Source organism: Ictalurus furcatus, chromosome 11 (genome assembly GCF_023375685.1).
Source record: "Ictalurus furcatus strain D&B chromosome 11, Billie_1.0, whole genome shotgun sequence".
Lineage (NCBI taxonomy): Eukaryota > Metazoa > Chordata > Actinopteri > Siluriformes > Ictaluridae > Ictalurus > Ictalurus furcatus.
Window position 1 is genome coordinate 17,833,411 of NC_071265.1, and position 16,639 is coordinate 17,850,049.

Below are 16,639 nucleotides of genomic sequence, written 5' to 3' on the forward strand. Positions count from 1 at the left end.
CACAGGCTCTCATTTTTGTCACTGGTTGAATTCCAAATGACTTCATATTAGATATATAGTGCACTGCCTATGGTTTAATCACATCGTACATACTGAACTTATATACGTATATAGTGAGCCAATGTGCACTGCGCATGCGTGCAAGTACCCTCGCGTAGCCCTGCGAGCCGATGTGACGCCCCGCCTGCGGGTGACAACGTTGTTAAATCGTCTCTGTGTTTGTAGATCCTTTGCACCGAGTGCTGGTCGTCGAAATTCCAGCTCCGACCGCGTGGGGCGAGACACTTCGGCATCTCCTCGCGATAAAGGTAAAGGCTGGTTTCGTATTCAACAAAATCATTTAAAAAGCATCATTTTCAAATGTATCTTTACCGGCTAGCACGAGCTATATTAGCTGCGTACATAGCCTGCTAGCTAGCTTAAGTGGTGTCATTCTGCTGTCTAGGACATAATGCCGAAGGGCTATAACTAATATATAACTGTATGTAACAATATGCAAGATTGTTTGCGTTTATAAGCCGAAATGACTCAATAACGGTAAACAGTTACCAGAAGCCTTATTTTGCTCCTGTAGTGCGGTTAAACAACATGGCGTCCTGTTTGCGGTTTGGTTCTACCGGTTCGGACGCGTCTGCACGTTCAGGACTAAACCCACCGGCGCGCAGTAACGAGCATTTCTCTAACCAACGGCATTTCTGGCGATTTTCGTCCTCGCGGGTATTTTATTGTTTTATTTGGTTAGCTGGATTTGTTGTGTTGTGCACCAGGCCCAGCAGGCACCACGGCAGCGATGATATTGTAATACAAAATGGCGGACCATTTGCGAGAGACCAGTCTAAAGCATTATGAATGAATGAATGCCTAACGCCCCCTTTGTTCCTGTCATTTAACGCGTCTTTTCACGCAACCTGCATATTTTTTCGGACTCCTTTTTGCCCCGCGATACTTTGGACTTCGCGTGAATTTGAGATTTTATCCTGCGACGGCAAATAAACACATATTGCCAATCTAAAAGACCATACCAAGGGACTGTTCTCCAGAATTATCCACACTGCACCTATTGTGGTTTTGAAATGTGCCTAATTTTGTTTTAAGGTCTCGTATCATAGATTTCCATGTATCCAAGGTTTTAAAAAAACAACCTTTAATGTGCTTATAATTTAAATTGCAGCATTACCTTTTTCCTAGTCTCACAATCGACTCTTAAATGATCCGTTCTAAAGGATTCTAAACTCCTCCTTTCAGAGAGCATACTCTGCTCTGATTGCTCTACCGCGGTCAGCGAGCAGCCAATGAAGACAGGGGTGGGGCTTTTTGTTACCAACCTACTAGGTTAGTACAGGAAGTAAGTCTGGAAATACTAAGGACTCATTTCAGCTGTTTGGAATCGGTTCCTTCTTTTGGGAGTCAATAACTCAGTTTGTCGTGCGCTTTACTTTTTGAAACTTTGCAGATGTTTTTACATTCACAAACCGCTACAGGTAGTATTTGAAAAACCAATATAGGTGCACATCCAGTAGCTGTCCACGAAAAATAAATGCTTATATAACCAGGGTCAGCGGTTTACAAATAGTTTTCCTAGTGGTCTCTTAAACATACACCTGTAAACACCTTTTAATTGAACGTTGACATTATAATTTAATCATTAGTCTTCAGTGCCATTTTTTAAAAATCCTGGTCAGATTCTCAGTGGACATGGAGCCAGGTCCAATAACATTAGGGGAAATTCAGGAATATACTCTGGATGGAACATCAGTCCATCACAGGGCACAACACGCATACATTCACTAACTCATTCACGTCTAGCGGTGACTACCATAGCCAATCCACCCGCCTTGTTTGTGGGAGGAAACCAGAGAACACTGATGAAACCCCACATGGACACAGGGAGATGCAAAACTCCACCCGAGCTCAAGGCCGAATCCAGAGACCTTGGAGCTGTGAGGCAGAGGATGTTGTACACCTTTTTTTTTAAATAAACAATTAAATATTATGAATTAGATGACGCACACAGAGCAAATTGGCTTTTCCTCATATTCAGTTTCTTATGTTAAAAAATGGCACAGAAATGAATGGCTCAGAAACGCCATCATTTCACAGAGGATCTTTGTGATTGTTGTGGGCAAAAATGCTCGATTTCGCTGCAGCTTTTTTTCTTCAAAATTTATAGCGTTTTTGTGCTTTTTTTTTCAGAAAAAAACAACTTGAATTGGCGAAATTGCAGTAGAACCAAATTGTTTTGCACGGTGGTGTTTCGCATTGATGTTTGAGGGTAAATGAGATCTTTAAACTGTACTCGTTCGACGCACGTGAATCGAAGAGGGCTTTGACTGAAATGAGTGTCGTGATGTCAAACAACATGGACAATCTGCGGTAACATCGAAAAATCACGAGTGCGTCTGAATATTGTGGAGTTTCCTCGATTTTTTTTGCGTTAATTTCTGTGATCGCAAAATCCTGGAGGGACTGCCTTATGCTACTCATTCTTTCTGATGGGTGTGAAACACGTCTCTAATCATTTCCAGGCAAGCTGCCTGTCATTGGATCGTCATGGGCTCAGTGGTTGTTGCATTGCACCTCCAAGAACGTTACAGAATTAAACGACTTTGTTCGGTCATCACCTCATGGTTTCAGGAATGGACTTGGAACGTTTGGGGAGCATTTTCTAATTTTCCCCTTCACCGATTACCGTTTTCTGCATTGCATTTTGGACTACACCTGCTTTTAGTTGATCCTATTGGCTGCCGTTATTTAGGATTGCGGATGTTGGGCTGCGATCACCCAAGCAGCACAAGGAATTATCGGGTTTTCATAATTTGCACGTAAACTAAGTGCGGCTCGGAATATGGCCACTTACTTTTCACCTTTTTTAAGGTGGATATTTAGAGATAAACCAACCTCAGTTGCGGACTTGGACAAATTACGGTTAATACGGTTAAAATTTGTTTCTGTGAATTAGAGCCGTGTCATATCGTGTCGCCCATGATATACCGGTACAATTCCTACCCACGATAAGAATATCGTCAATACCGTGTGATGACGTGTTCGCGCTGCACGATGGACATCTTGCATGTAGAACAAGAGCAATCTTGGCAGAAGGCGGAGTTTCAACCCTAAACAAGGAAGAAGGAATAATCCCCCAAAAAAGGAGCTTCCTCCGTATTATGGAAGCTGTTCGGATACAGAAGATCAGATGTGAATCAAACGCCTGTGATTTTGTATTTCTGTTTTCATATCATTTATATCGTTGCCAGAAAAATACCGTGATATAGTTTTATGTCTATATCGCCCATCCCTGCTATGAATGTGAAATAATTTCACTCATGCAGTTACGCCTTTAAAATATAATTTCAGCTTTTATATTCTCTTTGTTAAGTTCTGCATTGCTGTTTTGTTTAATTTCTCCGTAACTGTTGCTGAGTACTTCACTGTGTTTTCCAGACATTTTATCTGTGGAATTTCTCTTTTCTTCCCCTATGTTGATGCCCTGGCATTTTCAGGACCTGGGGTGAAAAAATAAATTGTTAAAAGAAAGAAAACAAATATTTAAAAAAAATTGTATACACTCTTGTATACAACACCGACTCCAAATTCGCCTTGAGCAAGTGTTCGCTAGGAGCCGAAGCCAATAGCATCATGTCACACAGCCGAAGAAGCCGAAGTGGTTCTCCACCATCTTACGGCACCAACAGCAATGACCCCCGTGACCTGGAGAGAAGGATTTTTGTCGGCAATTTGCCCACTGCACATATGGCGAAGAAGGATATGGAAGACCTGTTCAGGCCATATGGGAAAATACAGGGTTAGTACCCAATGTACATATCCAAAATCATAATTAGCTGATCTGAAGAATAATGAGCTTTGGTATTTGAATTTGAGTCTTCTAATGAAAGTGGACATCTGAAATGTCGTTTAAGAATTGTAATTGGAGTTAACCGTCAAAACAAAATATGGACTCGGCTGTATGTGTGAAGACCATTTTCCCAAAAAAGAAAATCATCCAGAATCATGTTTTCCTACGTAAAACTGTTCCTTTTTGCAGCCTTGTCCCTGTTTCGTGGGTATGGATTTGTGCAGTTTGAAAGGACAGAAGATGCTGAGGCAGCTAAAGCAGGACATAATGGTCGGATTTATAGAGGTTATAAACTAGGTAAGGCTTTATACCATGGATTATATCACAAAGTGCTCTTAACTTGCCATATGTTGCTTGTTTACTAACGCCTCTATTTAGCCATAGCTGACAGGGTGTACATTTTATGGTAACTGCAAACCCAAACTTGTTGCACAGTTTAAAGGTGCAGTTTGTTTTATGTTTTAAAGTAACAAGTCCACAGGGGTGGACAAATTGTGAATTTCTTAGTCTCACCTGCCTGGTGGGCTAGCTATCTGTTTGCCCAGTCTAAGGTTTTTGTTGCCCAGAAGATAACGAGGCTAAAAAGATGAAGCTAATGTAATGTAATAATGTATGGTCTGCAAGGTAACTAGTTTAATGTATTAAAACAGAATAAGGAAAATGAATGAGTAGATGATCTTATAGTACACAGGTTTCCAACCCTGCGTTTCTTCCTGCTCCCAAAAGTCCTGATTGAACTAATTGTAAGAGCCCTTAAAAGACTAACAGCCCTTCCAGTGTTGAAGTGGCGATGCTGGAGGTCTCCCACAAAGGAGGACACTGAGACTAGGGTTGGGAACTTCTGATGTAGCACATCAAGTTTGGGCCCTTGACCAAAAATTCAAGTGGTTGGCCAATGTTTGGTTTTGAGATTTGGTGTTCTGTCCTCCTGTAGTCTGGTCAGTGCCTTAATTTTCTCTTGACATTTTTAACTGCGTGATGATCGTATGACCTGCTTGTTCTTCATTCTGAAAAGATCATGTCACCCGTGCACGGTCCTGAATCCACTTTGTTCTCTCATGGGCCAGATAATGCTGATCTGATCTGTGTTGAGCAGCAGGTATGCTCCCGGGCTACTGATTTGTCTATCTATGTGTCACACACTTTCAGAGATGCCCTGTGATTTGCCTTGCCAGTGTAATGTATTCTGCTAGATACCCCCGTCCCCCATGTTTTAATTATTTATTTATTTTTTTAATTTTCCCAGAAATTAACCTCCCTTGTAGACAGCATTAGGGCTCTCAAAATTACAAACTGCACCTTTAAATGCATCTTTACCAATTCCTACACCATAGCTCTGCAAATGCCTAAAGAGCTACTGTGAGATCTTGTTTAGGTTTGTGGTTATTTAAAGCTTTAAGCACAGTAACCCCCTTGATTATATCTTGCCAGCAGCAGGCCACAGATATTAAGTTTGTTACAGCTGCCATTTATCATACACTAAGGCAAGTTAGGAGAATCTGGCCCCAGCTGAGCAAGAGTATTAATCGCCTCCAGATGTTTTTAATATTCCTTGTGACATTAATTTGGACTTAAGAGAGCATGTATTTTGTATATTGGCCATATGGTGGAATAATACAGAAATACACATGAAATATCAGTGGACATGGCACAGTGACTGCTCAGATAAAGTTATAGTGTGAGTGAAAATCCCAGAAAAATTATAAGCACTAAATGGAAAGCACCTTCATTATTTTGAAGTCTGTGCTTTTCCCTTAAATCTGTAATGTTGCATATTACAGTAGCTTTAATATAAAGTAAATAGCAGCATAAAGTATTGCTATGAGTCTGCTTTAAGTGGTTTTAATGCAATGTTCAAAAAGCTTACTTGTACTATTGTAAATAAATATTTAAAAAATGGCTTCAGTTTTCTTTTGTCTTGTTTAGTTTTACACTAACGCACGTGTCCATTTAATTGTAATCTATTAAGATGTGGACCTTCCATGTCATCTTTGGATTATTATTGTATACAGAAGATTTTCTTGCTATCTTTTGTAATTAAAAAAAAAAAAAAGTTCTATCCTAATTGTTTTGCCCTCAAGAGCTTTGAACTTTAGTGAGACGTCACATAGCTTTGGTCTTTTCTCGAAAATTGATGTTGAACCTTCGGATTGGTTTGTTTTCAGATGTAAATATGGCAGCGGAGAGACGACAGAAACCCAGGTCAAGTCCTCCACGCAGGTAAAGTATTGTCAGGAGTCTACTACGAAGGTTTCGGTGACAGGTTTCCGGTAAACTCGTTTTATCCCCTCCTCCAAACGCATTTGCAGTTCCGGACAACAGCGGCAAGAATCGTTACAGGCAACAGAAAACATGCCAAATTTATGGTTCCTCTTCAGACTGTGTTCTTTTGGATCATCATTTATTTACGGGTATTTAGTTGTTTGTTGAAATAAAGTTGAAAGGCCAATCTAAGACTATTTTCCTTGGTGTCCTTGTGTCTTAACAGTGTGTTATTTATTCTGTTCAGACTGCATTTCAAAAGTTGTCTTTAACTCTCAGTAACCGTGTCCTCATGTCTTCGTCCGTTAATTCCTGCGTCAAACTGACCATTGGTGCGCAAAAAAATTTAAATAATACAACCAGCATAATTGTTTCAGTAATTTGAACAGGTCTACAATCAGTTTTAAGTTACTAAATGATCGGTGTGATGGGCGGGGCTGCATAACGGTTACACCAAGGCCTTTCTTTGGATTTTGCATGAAATAAATGAACCTGCGTCACACATTTTTGGAGCATCTGCATCATCACATTTTATCGGTTATTCATTTTATTTTTCAAATGAACGAGGTCTGTTATCAAATTTGATGGATTCTTCAGTTTTCTTACTATGCATTTGTCATGGGAATATGCCTTTAATTTTCTGATAAATTTTGTGTAAGTCTTGTAAAATGAGTACTGTAAATTGAGCAAATCTGACTGTTTTTACATTTTCTCAGAAAACTTGCAGGAAAACACTGAAAAAAAGCCCCCTTTATTTTCTTTTTATATGGACACCACATTAGACCTCTTAGCTTAAAGACTGTTGCGTTTGCAATTTTTTTTCTGCGCTCTGACTGGTTCTGAAGAAAACCTTCTTCTGGAAGCTTCAGCTACATCACCAACTCGTAATGGATCTGGAGAAGTTTTGCTGAGTTTTATTTTGGAAATTGGTTCCATTCATAATATGTATGCCACAGTAATGGGTAAATCTTCTAGTGAGCATCATAAAAAAAAAATAATAAAAAAATTTTTTTTCAAGGTGTCAGTCTTTTGCATAGCATAAAATGTGTAAAGAGCACAGTTTACTTAATACTGACTCAGCCAAGTTTCTGACTGGTTACTTTGTCCGCTTAGGCCTGCTGGTTATGGAGATAGTAGGGAGCCCCGTCCTCGTTCTCGATCCCCAGTGCAGGGTCGAGACTCCCGCGACAACAGGGATGGCAGAGACTTGAGGGAACCTAGTCGAGAACCAAGGCCTGCACCACTGCGAGACAACGACGATGAGCGCTACAGGAGTGCAGATGGAAGGGATAAAGATGCGCGAGATGCTCCTTACAGGTAGACACAGGTTTACCTAAAAACCCTTAGTTTTTGGGAGAAATTTTTTTGTGTGTAAATAACACGCGCACACAAACACATAGAGTTGCAATCGAAATTATTCAACCCCCATTGCAGACCAGGTTTGTCAATTTGCACACATTTAGCTGTTTGCGATGAACAAGTCAAACATTAGCAATTGCAATAGTTCAACACAACAAATGCTTCAAGTGGTTTCCCCAAATACAACTGAAAATGCAACTTGTAATGAATTCGTCAGTCTCAAAATTATTCAACCCCCTGAACAGAATCCCTTTCAGCAGCATGTTAAATTTATTAGTTGCTTTATTAGTTGCACCAGGTGTGCTTGAGCTGGAACACGTGATACCTGAACTGGCTAGGGGTTGAAAATTTATGAAATACCTGGACGGGTCAGAAAAAAGAAGCTATCAACGGCTGTAACCAGATTTCTGAGAAGGCAGGTTTTGAAAAACGCGAGCGACTGTAAAAGACCTGCAGCAAGACTTGGTGGCATCAGGCACTGAGGTTTCAGTGAGCACAGTAAGGTGTGTACTAAACGCAGAAGGTTTCCATCCCAGAACTCCAAGACGTACACCACTACTGACCCAAAAGCACAAGAAAAGTCGGCTCAAAATCATATAAATAACCCACAAAAGTTCTTTGAACTTTTCAGCACGATGGATCAGCAGTATGTCTGGAGGAAGAAGAATGAAGAAAGAACACTCTGTCCACAGTCAAGCATGGTGGTGGCTCGGTGATGCCCTGGGGCTGCTTTGTATCCTCTGGCACTGGAAACCTGCAGCGTGTAGAGGGCAAGATGGATTCATTGAAGCATCAGGAAATCCTAGGAGAAAACGTCATTCCGTCTGTGAGGAAACTGAAGTTTGGGCGTCATTGGACCTTCCAACAGGAATTATCCCAACCATACCTCAAATTCCACCAAGGCTTGGTTGGAGAAGTCATCCTGGAAGATTATACAGGGCCATCACAGTGACCTGACTTGAACCCCATAGAAAATCTCTGGTGGGATTTGAAGAAGGCGGTTGCAGCATGCAAACCCAAGAATATTACTGAACTGGAGCCATTGCTCATGAGGAATGGGCTAAGATTCCTCAGGAATGGTGCCAGAAGCTGGTGTCTGGCTATGCATCTCGTTTGAAGCAGGTCATAACAGCAAAAGGTACTTTTAGTACTAAGTACTAAAGATGCTTGCCATGAAGGGGTTGAATAATTTTGAGACTGGAGAAGTCATTATAAGTTGCATTTTCAGTATTTTCAATATTACATATACATTACTGGTCAAAAGTTTAGGCACCCTCATTCTTCCTCGTTATTTTAGAATAATAAAGTAATCAAAACTCTGGAATAACACACATGGAACTCTGGGAATTATGTTGAGGGAAAAAAAAATTCTAAATAAATCAAAAATAATTTAGTATTGTAGCATCTTTAAAGTAGATGCCCTTTTTGCCTAGAATTTACAGAAATGTATTCTTGTCTTTTTCTCAACAAATTTCTTAAGGAATCCCTGAGATACTTTTTAAACAGTATTAAAGGAGTTCCCACTTATGCTGGACACATATTGACTGCTTTTCAGAATATTTTGCCCCAAGTTGCCTGTGTGTGTGTGTGTGTGTGTGTGTGTTTTCCAATTAAAGAAATGAATATGTTGGCACGGTTATATTTTTGTCTACAACACCGATTTCAAACATTTATTCATACACCTTCAATTCAAAAGATTAAGATCATGAGAAACATTTCAGTCAAGTGTCTCCAAACTTTTGACCGTGTGTGTTGAGTACTAATATTTATTGAGGAAAGAGGGCTGAATTATGGCTCATTGTGCATCCTAAATACTTTTATAAACACATTAGCAGTATTGACTTGGGGGGGAAAACCTTCTTTGCCACAGAAATGATGGATATGACCGTTTATACCGTGGTGAATATGAACAGTACCGCAAGAAAGATGATCCTTACGCTGACCGCTACAGGGAGAACTGGAGTGGCAGGAGAGAGCCAGAAGGTTGGTCTGCTCAAAACTACAGTGTTCCTTTGTTGAATGTTATATAATCAGATGTGGTTCATTGCAAAGAAGTCTTCCTACATCTATTTTATGAATGTGGATGTTTAGAGGAGCGAATACGGCCCGAGGAGCGCAGGAGGAATGAGCTGTACCGTCAGTACTATGAAGAGCTTCAGAGGCGGTACGATGCTGAGAGACCTGTAGACTGCTCTGTCATCGTGGTCAATAAGCAGCAGAAGTGAGTCCTGTGATTCCCATGTTCTCTTCTGCGTTATCAACACACCTCAGGGTCAGATGATGAAATATGTTTACTTTTCATTATTATGGAACATGACTGTAGTATTAATTCATTTTATTTTTCACTATATTTACACATTTGTTAAACTGTTGGCACTTTGTCCTCTTGGTTTGACTTTCTGTAGAGAGTATGCCGAAATGGTAGGGAGGAAGGTGCGAGATCTGGGCATGGTGGTGGACCTCATCTTCCTCAACACAGAGGTGTCCCTGACCCAGGCTCTGGAGGACGTGAGCCGGGCTCGCACACCCTTCGCCATCATCATTACCCAGCAGCATGAAGTGCATCGCTCCTGCACAGTCAACATTCTCTTTGGCACACCACAGGGTACGAGAGCTGGGTGGCTTAATGACCGTTAATTCTAGTGAATCGGACTAAAGTAATTAAGATGATGATGCATTAATCCTAGGAGTCATTAAAACAACCTCTTTTACTCTATGCACAGTCAAAGCTCAAGTTTAAGGAGGCTTTGGGAGAATAAAACCAAGCATCTTTTTGAATTACCCTTCCTTTTATTAAATATTCAATGTAAAATGATTTTGAAATCCCCCTTTTGTTATTCTGTCCAAGAACACAGAAACATGCCCATGCAGGATGCTATGGTTTTAGTGGCTCACAACTATGACACCTTTAAGATCGAGAACCGTGCCAAGGAGCGGGATGAGATCTCAAGAAAAGCTGCAAAGATGGCAGATGAGGTGTTGATGAGAGAGCATGACAGACAAGGCCACCCAGTCTCAGTATTGACTGCTATCACACTGCTGTCGGAAGGCAGGTATGGTCACACACATGCACGTGGAATAATTAATACCAGTAAATATGCACAGGGTGCCGTGCAAGTGTGGATTCCTTTTTTTTGTGTGTGTGCGCACGCGCGCGCATATATGAAAATGTGTATTATACTAATTGCATTGCATTTTGTATTTTTTCCCTGTCCAAGGTTCCTGACTCCTCAAGAGTTAACAGTACTCATTAACTATCTGCAAGATAAGCGTGATCGTGTTGTCCGAGGTAGCACAGACCCTCACCTTGGTAAGTTTTTCCTCAGTGATTTTAGGTGGATCCACTCACCATCCACTTTATTAGGTACACCTGCACATTCACGCAGTTACTGTATCTAATCAGCCGATTGTGCAGATATAGGTCAAGAGCTGCAGTTAATGTTCACATCAACATTAGAATGAAGAAACCGTACGATCTCTCTCTCTGTGACTTTGATCATGGTATGGTTGTTGGTACCAGATGAGCTAGTTCGAGTATTTCAGAAACTGCTGATTTCCTGGGATTTTCTGATTTTCTTCAGTCCTGTGTGTGTGTGTGTGTGTGTGTGTGTGTGTGTGTGTGTGTGTGTGTGTGTGTGTGTGTGTGTGTGTGTGGAAACGCCTTGTGGATAAAAGAGGTGAAGCGGAAAATGACCAGGACGGTTCAGGCCGACAGGAACGCTATAGTATAACTCAAATAATCGCGCTTTACAACCGTGATGAGAAGAAAAGAATCTCGGCATGCACAAACCATTGAACATTTGAGGTGGACGGACTACAGCAGCAGATCACCACATCAGGTTCCACACATTTCAGCCAAGAACAAGAATCTGAGGATATCAAGGGCACAGACTCACCCAAACTAGATTTTTGAAGATTAGAAAGAAAAAAAAACCGCATGGTTTTTTTGCAGTGTTCAACCATCCATTTTTGGTGAGTCTGTGAGACTGGAACAAGGTGCGATGCGTGTTCTGAGATGCTTTTCTGCTCACCATTGTTGTCAAGACTGCTTATTTTAGTTACTACATCATTTTTAGGCTTTGTCAGCTCAGGCCAGTCTGGTCATTTTCCTCTGAGCTCTCTCAACAAGGTTTTTCAGCTTGCAGAGCCTCTACTCACAGTTGTGTGTGGGGTTCTATTCATGTATGTATGTATGTATGTATGTATGTATGTATTTAGATTAGTAGTTTCTGAAATACTCAAACCAGCCCATCTGGCACCAACAACCATACCATGGTTAGTCACAGAGTTCACACTTTCCCCCATTCTGATGTTTAACGTGGACATTAATTGAACAACTGTATTTGAAGCTTTTCTTTTTTGTTTGTTTGTTTGTTTTTGCACTGAGCTGCTGCCACATGATTGGCTGATTTAGATAACTGCATGAATATGCAAGTGTACAGCTGTTCCTAATAAAGTGGATGGTAAGTGTATACTATACAACAAAATGTATATGCATGTTGATTAGGCATTGTAATTTGTACATAAAACAAAATGGTGTAATATGACCAAGTGTAGACCTCGTATCGTAAGATCTTCCACAAAACATGCTGTTTGGATTTTCAGTTTGATCAGTGTTCCCCATTAACAACATCTTTTTTTTTTTTTTTTTTTTTCCTTACATGACGAAATTAGAACAGCACATTTTTTATATTTCTCTTTTGTGTGTGTGCAGGGTCCCATCAGTCCTCTGCAGCAGTCACTCATGAGACCCCTAAGCCCACCCAGGCTCTTGCCCCCGTATCCCATCAGACACACCCATCCACACACACTATGCACAGCTCCCACCTTCCTGCTGCCTCTGTTACCACCACCACCAACCAACAGCAAGAGCTGCAGGCTAAAATTCTCAGCCTCTTCAACAGCGGTTCAGGCTCCTCGGTGTCTCAGAGCCAGGCAGCCGTGTCCCAGCCTCAGGGCTACGGACCCACACAGGGCTCCAGCCTCTCCTCCTCCACTCTGTCCAACTTGGCCATGTCTGCTCATGACTCTCAGGACATGATGAGTCCTCGCATGGGCATTAGGCCCCCTGCTAACCGTGTAGCAGCAGCACCTCAGCAGCTCCAGAGAGCTGGAACTGGGATTAACTTCGACAACCCTAGTGTGCAGAAAGCCCTCGACACACTCATCCAGAGTGGACCTGCCATTAACCAGCTGGTCAATTCAGCTAGCCTACCAGCCAGATCAGGCCAGGGAGTGGGCCAAGGAATGAACCAAGGATTAAGCCAGGGACATGGGCAAGGAATGAGCCAAGGATTAAGCCAGGGTCATGGGCAAGGAATGAGCCAAGGTTATAGCCAGGGAATGGGACAAGGAATGAGCCAAGGTATGGGACAGGGGCTGAACCAAGGTATGGGACAGGGGCTGAACCAAGGTATGGGACAGGGGCTGAACCAAGGTATGGGACAAGGGCTGAACCAAGGTATGGGACAGGGGCTGAACCAAGGTATGGGACAGGGGCTGAACCAAGGTATGGGACAGGGGATGGGGCAAGGGTCTCACTACCAACGTCACTTCTGAAACGCATCCAGGCAGGCCTCTCAAAGACATTTGTGATTCTCAATTGAATTCTTTAAAAAGCAGTTCCCTTAAATTTCCTAAGCATTTGTTTTATTTCTTACTTTGTGAATGTTTTGATGGTTAATTGTTTGGATATCTGAAAGTTAATTACTTTCGATTTTCCTTTTGGACCAGAAGGAAATGGTGATGGATATAAATCACTCATGAAGAATTTGCTGGTCTGGCCAGATAGTTTTGGATATTTTCCCTTGTGGTATTTTATATAAAGTGTCATTTTGTACATAATGAATTGCAATTCAATAAATGATGGACACAAAATTATTTGTTTCTTGGTCCTACATTAAAAGCACGAGCACTGAAAAGAAGACTTTGTACACATCAGTAATAAAATGGTATTAGTTTATTGCATTTTGTGCTGACGAATCTATAAAATGGAATGGGGAAACTGCCAGAAGCTATAGAGATAAAGCATTTGAAATGTAAAACTACATTTGCCTTTTTTTTCCTTTTTCTTTTGTACCATGAAACACAATATATAATATTTATTTCTTTAAAATATTGAAGTTACACTTACACAAAAAATAAACACTTCAACACTAATCATATCTTTATGTACAGAAACCCTTTCCACCCTGGCCCATGGTCCCTAATGCTTTTAGTGCATACGTATATGTCTGCACACATGCATACACGCGTACATACATGAGAAACAGTGGAACACAGTTTGTCATAAGTGTTAGCAAGGGGAAAAAATCTGTAAAACATCTACATACTCATGTAATTTTTTTTTTTCCTATATCCATTCTCTTCCAAACATTTACACAAAATGGTTTGCACATTGTTCATGAATTAAAAAACAAGCTTGAAGAACCGTCTGCTCATGTTATGAGTCCTGTTTCATCTTCCGCACACTTTTGATGCACGTTTTGAATGATTGCTGTCTAAGGCTTAGGCCAGGCCAAACAATTTATTTAAAAAAAAAAACAAAAGAGAGCGAGACCTTTTGTAATCAATTGGATATTTCCCATAACCATTTACACATCTGAGATTTAAATTGTTTTAAACTGTAGTTAGTGGCAGGTCACTGTGAATGAGGATTAGTTTGTTCACCAGTGGTGGGGTTTCAACAGATCTGGTTCAGGGTTGTTCCATGGACCATAACATTTTTACAGTGAACAGGTTTTAATGGTTTGAACAAGGTTGAAAAAGGCATCTGGCTTAACACTTGTCCTAACATTTCTACATTTCCAAGCTGAGCTTTCCAGCAATGCATCATACAGATAAAACACACCATGTGTATTTTGGGGCTCAGTTCATGTATAGCTGCCAATTGGTGTTTCTGTTTAAGGCATAAGTAGAAATGTGTAGAATTAAGTTGGTGTGACCTCTGGCTGAATCGGCCCATCAAGCTTCTTTTTAATTCGAAACAGAATAATATATATTTATATAGATATATGTCTAAGTTAACTTAAATATACTTTGGTAATCTTTTTTTTTTCCCTTCTATGTTAATAAGTTATCTCTGTATTCATAGTCATAAAGTAAAATAACTATAACTATATTGAAACTATAATAAAAAATGGACTCGGGTACCCAATACACTCATTCACTCTACATAGCCTACTGATATACCCAAATAAAGCATTTGTGTACAATATGGTACATCACGCGACTTGTAAAAATAACGGATCAGCGATTAAACAAATCAAAATAAACTGAGTGAATGTAATACTGAGAACCACAAAACATTTAAATATATATTGAGTTATATCAACTTGATCAGGATAACGTGCATGCGAAGCTGGGCTCTGGCTCTGTTAGAATACCCATGGCTGGACATCACAACACCTATAGCGTTAAAATCTAACGGCTGCATCTTAGCGGTTCGCTTTTCTTTAGAATAAGCTCTCGGGTTGAAATTTTGGAACAGATTTTGCAAAACCTACTTCTTATGAACTGTCAAATGACCAAGGAATTATCTAACCAGTACAGATCATGGATTTTAACCAGTTGAGTTTGCTGTAGTCACAAATATCCTGATTCTCTCTCAGTAAGATGTTTGTGTGTATGTTTGATTCAGTGAGACACCATTCAGTCTGAGCATAATGACTGATATTTCATGTTGCTTAAATTTTGATGTATTTTCCATCTATGTCTCCAAGTGCCGCTCCCACAAAACCAAAATGATGTGGCCACAAATGATGTGAATGAATTTGCTGGAAGCCATATTGATATGACATTCCCAGAAAATTAGACCAACCATCATAAACACAGCAGATTGGTGTAACCAATATTTTCCCAGGATAATGCCAGGATATATTAATTAGGGGCTAATACGTTAACAAAAAAAGAAGCTGTCTCGGTAAAGGAATGTCTGATCCATGTCGCACTTCAAAACCAAATATAGATTGTTATCTGGAGCCCTTTATATTAATAAGATGACCAAAAAAAATCTCTTAAAAGCTCTCTGTGAAGAACAGGGTCACTCTCTGAACAACTTGTGGAATGTTTGATTCATCACTTGCTACATATTAGCAAGTTTCTTCTCTAAAATTCTCTGATAAAATGAAAGAGCGAGGGAGAGGTGGAGAAGGAGGACATTTTGTCCACTGTCTATTTTAACAGAGCCAGGCCCAGTAGTGGAAGCGCTTGTTTATAGTCTTTGATCAATAATCATATGTCTACTGCGATCACATTTTAATACAGTGCTTGGGTTAGAATGGCAGGTGATGAAGGAGTTTTTGTGTGTGTGTGTGTGTGTGTGTGTGATTGGGGGAGTGTAGGCTAGGGCAGCAGGTGAAGCATGGGAAGGAGTCACTGCATTGATTCTGCATTAAAATATAGTTTGAACAGGTGTCTTATACTGTGAAGAATCCAAACAAAAGAGCTATTGATCCGGGATCATTGCAAAAAGAAATATACCCCTAGGTTCATGCAGGAAAGTGAAAACCGTCTCGATCAGGTAGTATGTAACTGCAGACAACGTATTCTGTCTGTTCTGCAACCGTGAATAACTGTCGCTTCCTCATGACCGCACTCTACACACTCTTGCCACTAGAGGAAGCTGAAACTCTGAAAGGATCCAGCATGCTCAGACAGTAAAGCTGCCCCGAATGACATCATCATCGTCATCGTCATCGCAGGAAAGAACGTCAACCCTGTATAAAGTGCATTTCTGTCTCAGCCACCATAGAACAGATGTGACGTACACTCCTCTAGCATACAAAGAGCGCTGATGAACACCATGGCCTATAGGACTATGAATATAGCAGACAAAAAGTATTCTCACATGCATACAAAACGTCAACCAGCAAGAGAAACAGTGTTGCACATAATCTCTGAAAAGAAGTGAATGAATCCATAAGCACTGTTTTGTACTAAAAGCAATCTCACGTTACAACAAAATGACTAATGACTAGAAGAGTAGTAATACGCAAGGTCAAAAAGGACAACATCCGTACGACACTCCTGCAAGTCTACTGCTAATCTAACTCTATGAGTATCAAAACACAACAGTACAGTATAATGCCCCCCAAAGCTTCAGAAACCAGGATCGCTTGGGGACATGGTCACTCCGGCATGCTGCCTTCGAGCACTGCTAAATGA

The 16,639-nt window shown here is 40.6% G+C and overlaps 1 protein-coding gene across 2 annotated transcripts; it reads left to right on the top strand.

The window, feature by feature from the left end:
• Window positions 1–106: 106 nt before the first annotated feature.
• ncoa5 (nuclear receptor coactivator 5) lies at window positions 107–16,428 on the top strand. 2 transcript variants are annotated; one of them, XM_053636497.1, is made up of 11 exons: window positions 172–308; window positions 3,501–3,802; window positions 4,043–4,150; window positions 6,019–6,073; window positions 7,229–7,432; window positions 9,345–9,457; window positions 9,566–9,695; window positions 9,880–10,079; window positions 10,323–10,527; window positions 10,693–10,784; window positions 12,189–16,428. In XM_053636497.1, the coding sequence occupies exons 2-11, from the start codon at window positions 3,637–3,639 to the stop codon at window positions 13,031–13,033; spliced, it is 2,118 nt and encodes a 705-aa protein (XP_053492472.1). In that variant the 5' UTR covers window positions 172–308; window positions 3,501–3,636; the 3' UTR covers window positions 13,034–16,428. The 2 variants fall into 2 exon arrangements, with proteins under 2 accessions (XP_053492473.1, XP_053492472.1); XM_053636498.1 differs by lacking the exons at window positions 3,501–3,802; window positions 4,043–4,150 and having other exon boundaries at window positions 107–308.
• Window positions 16,429–16,639: the final 211 nt, after the last annotated feature.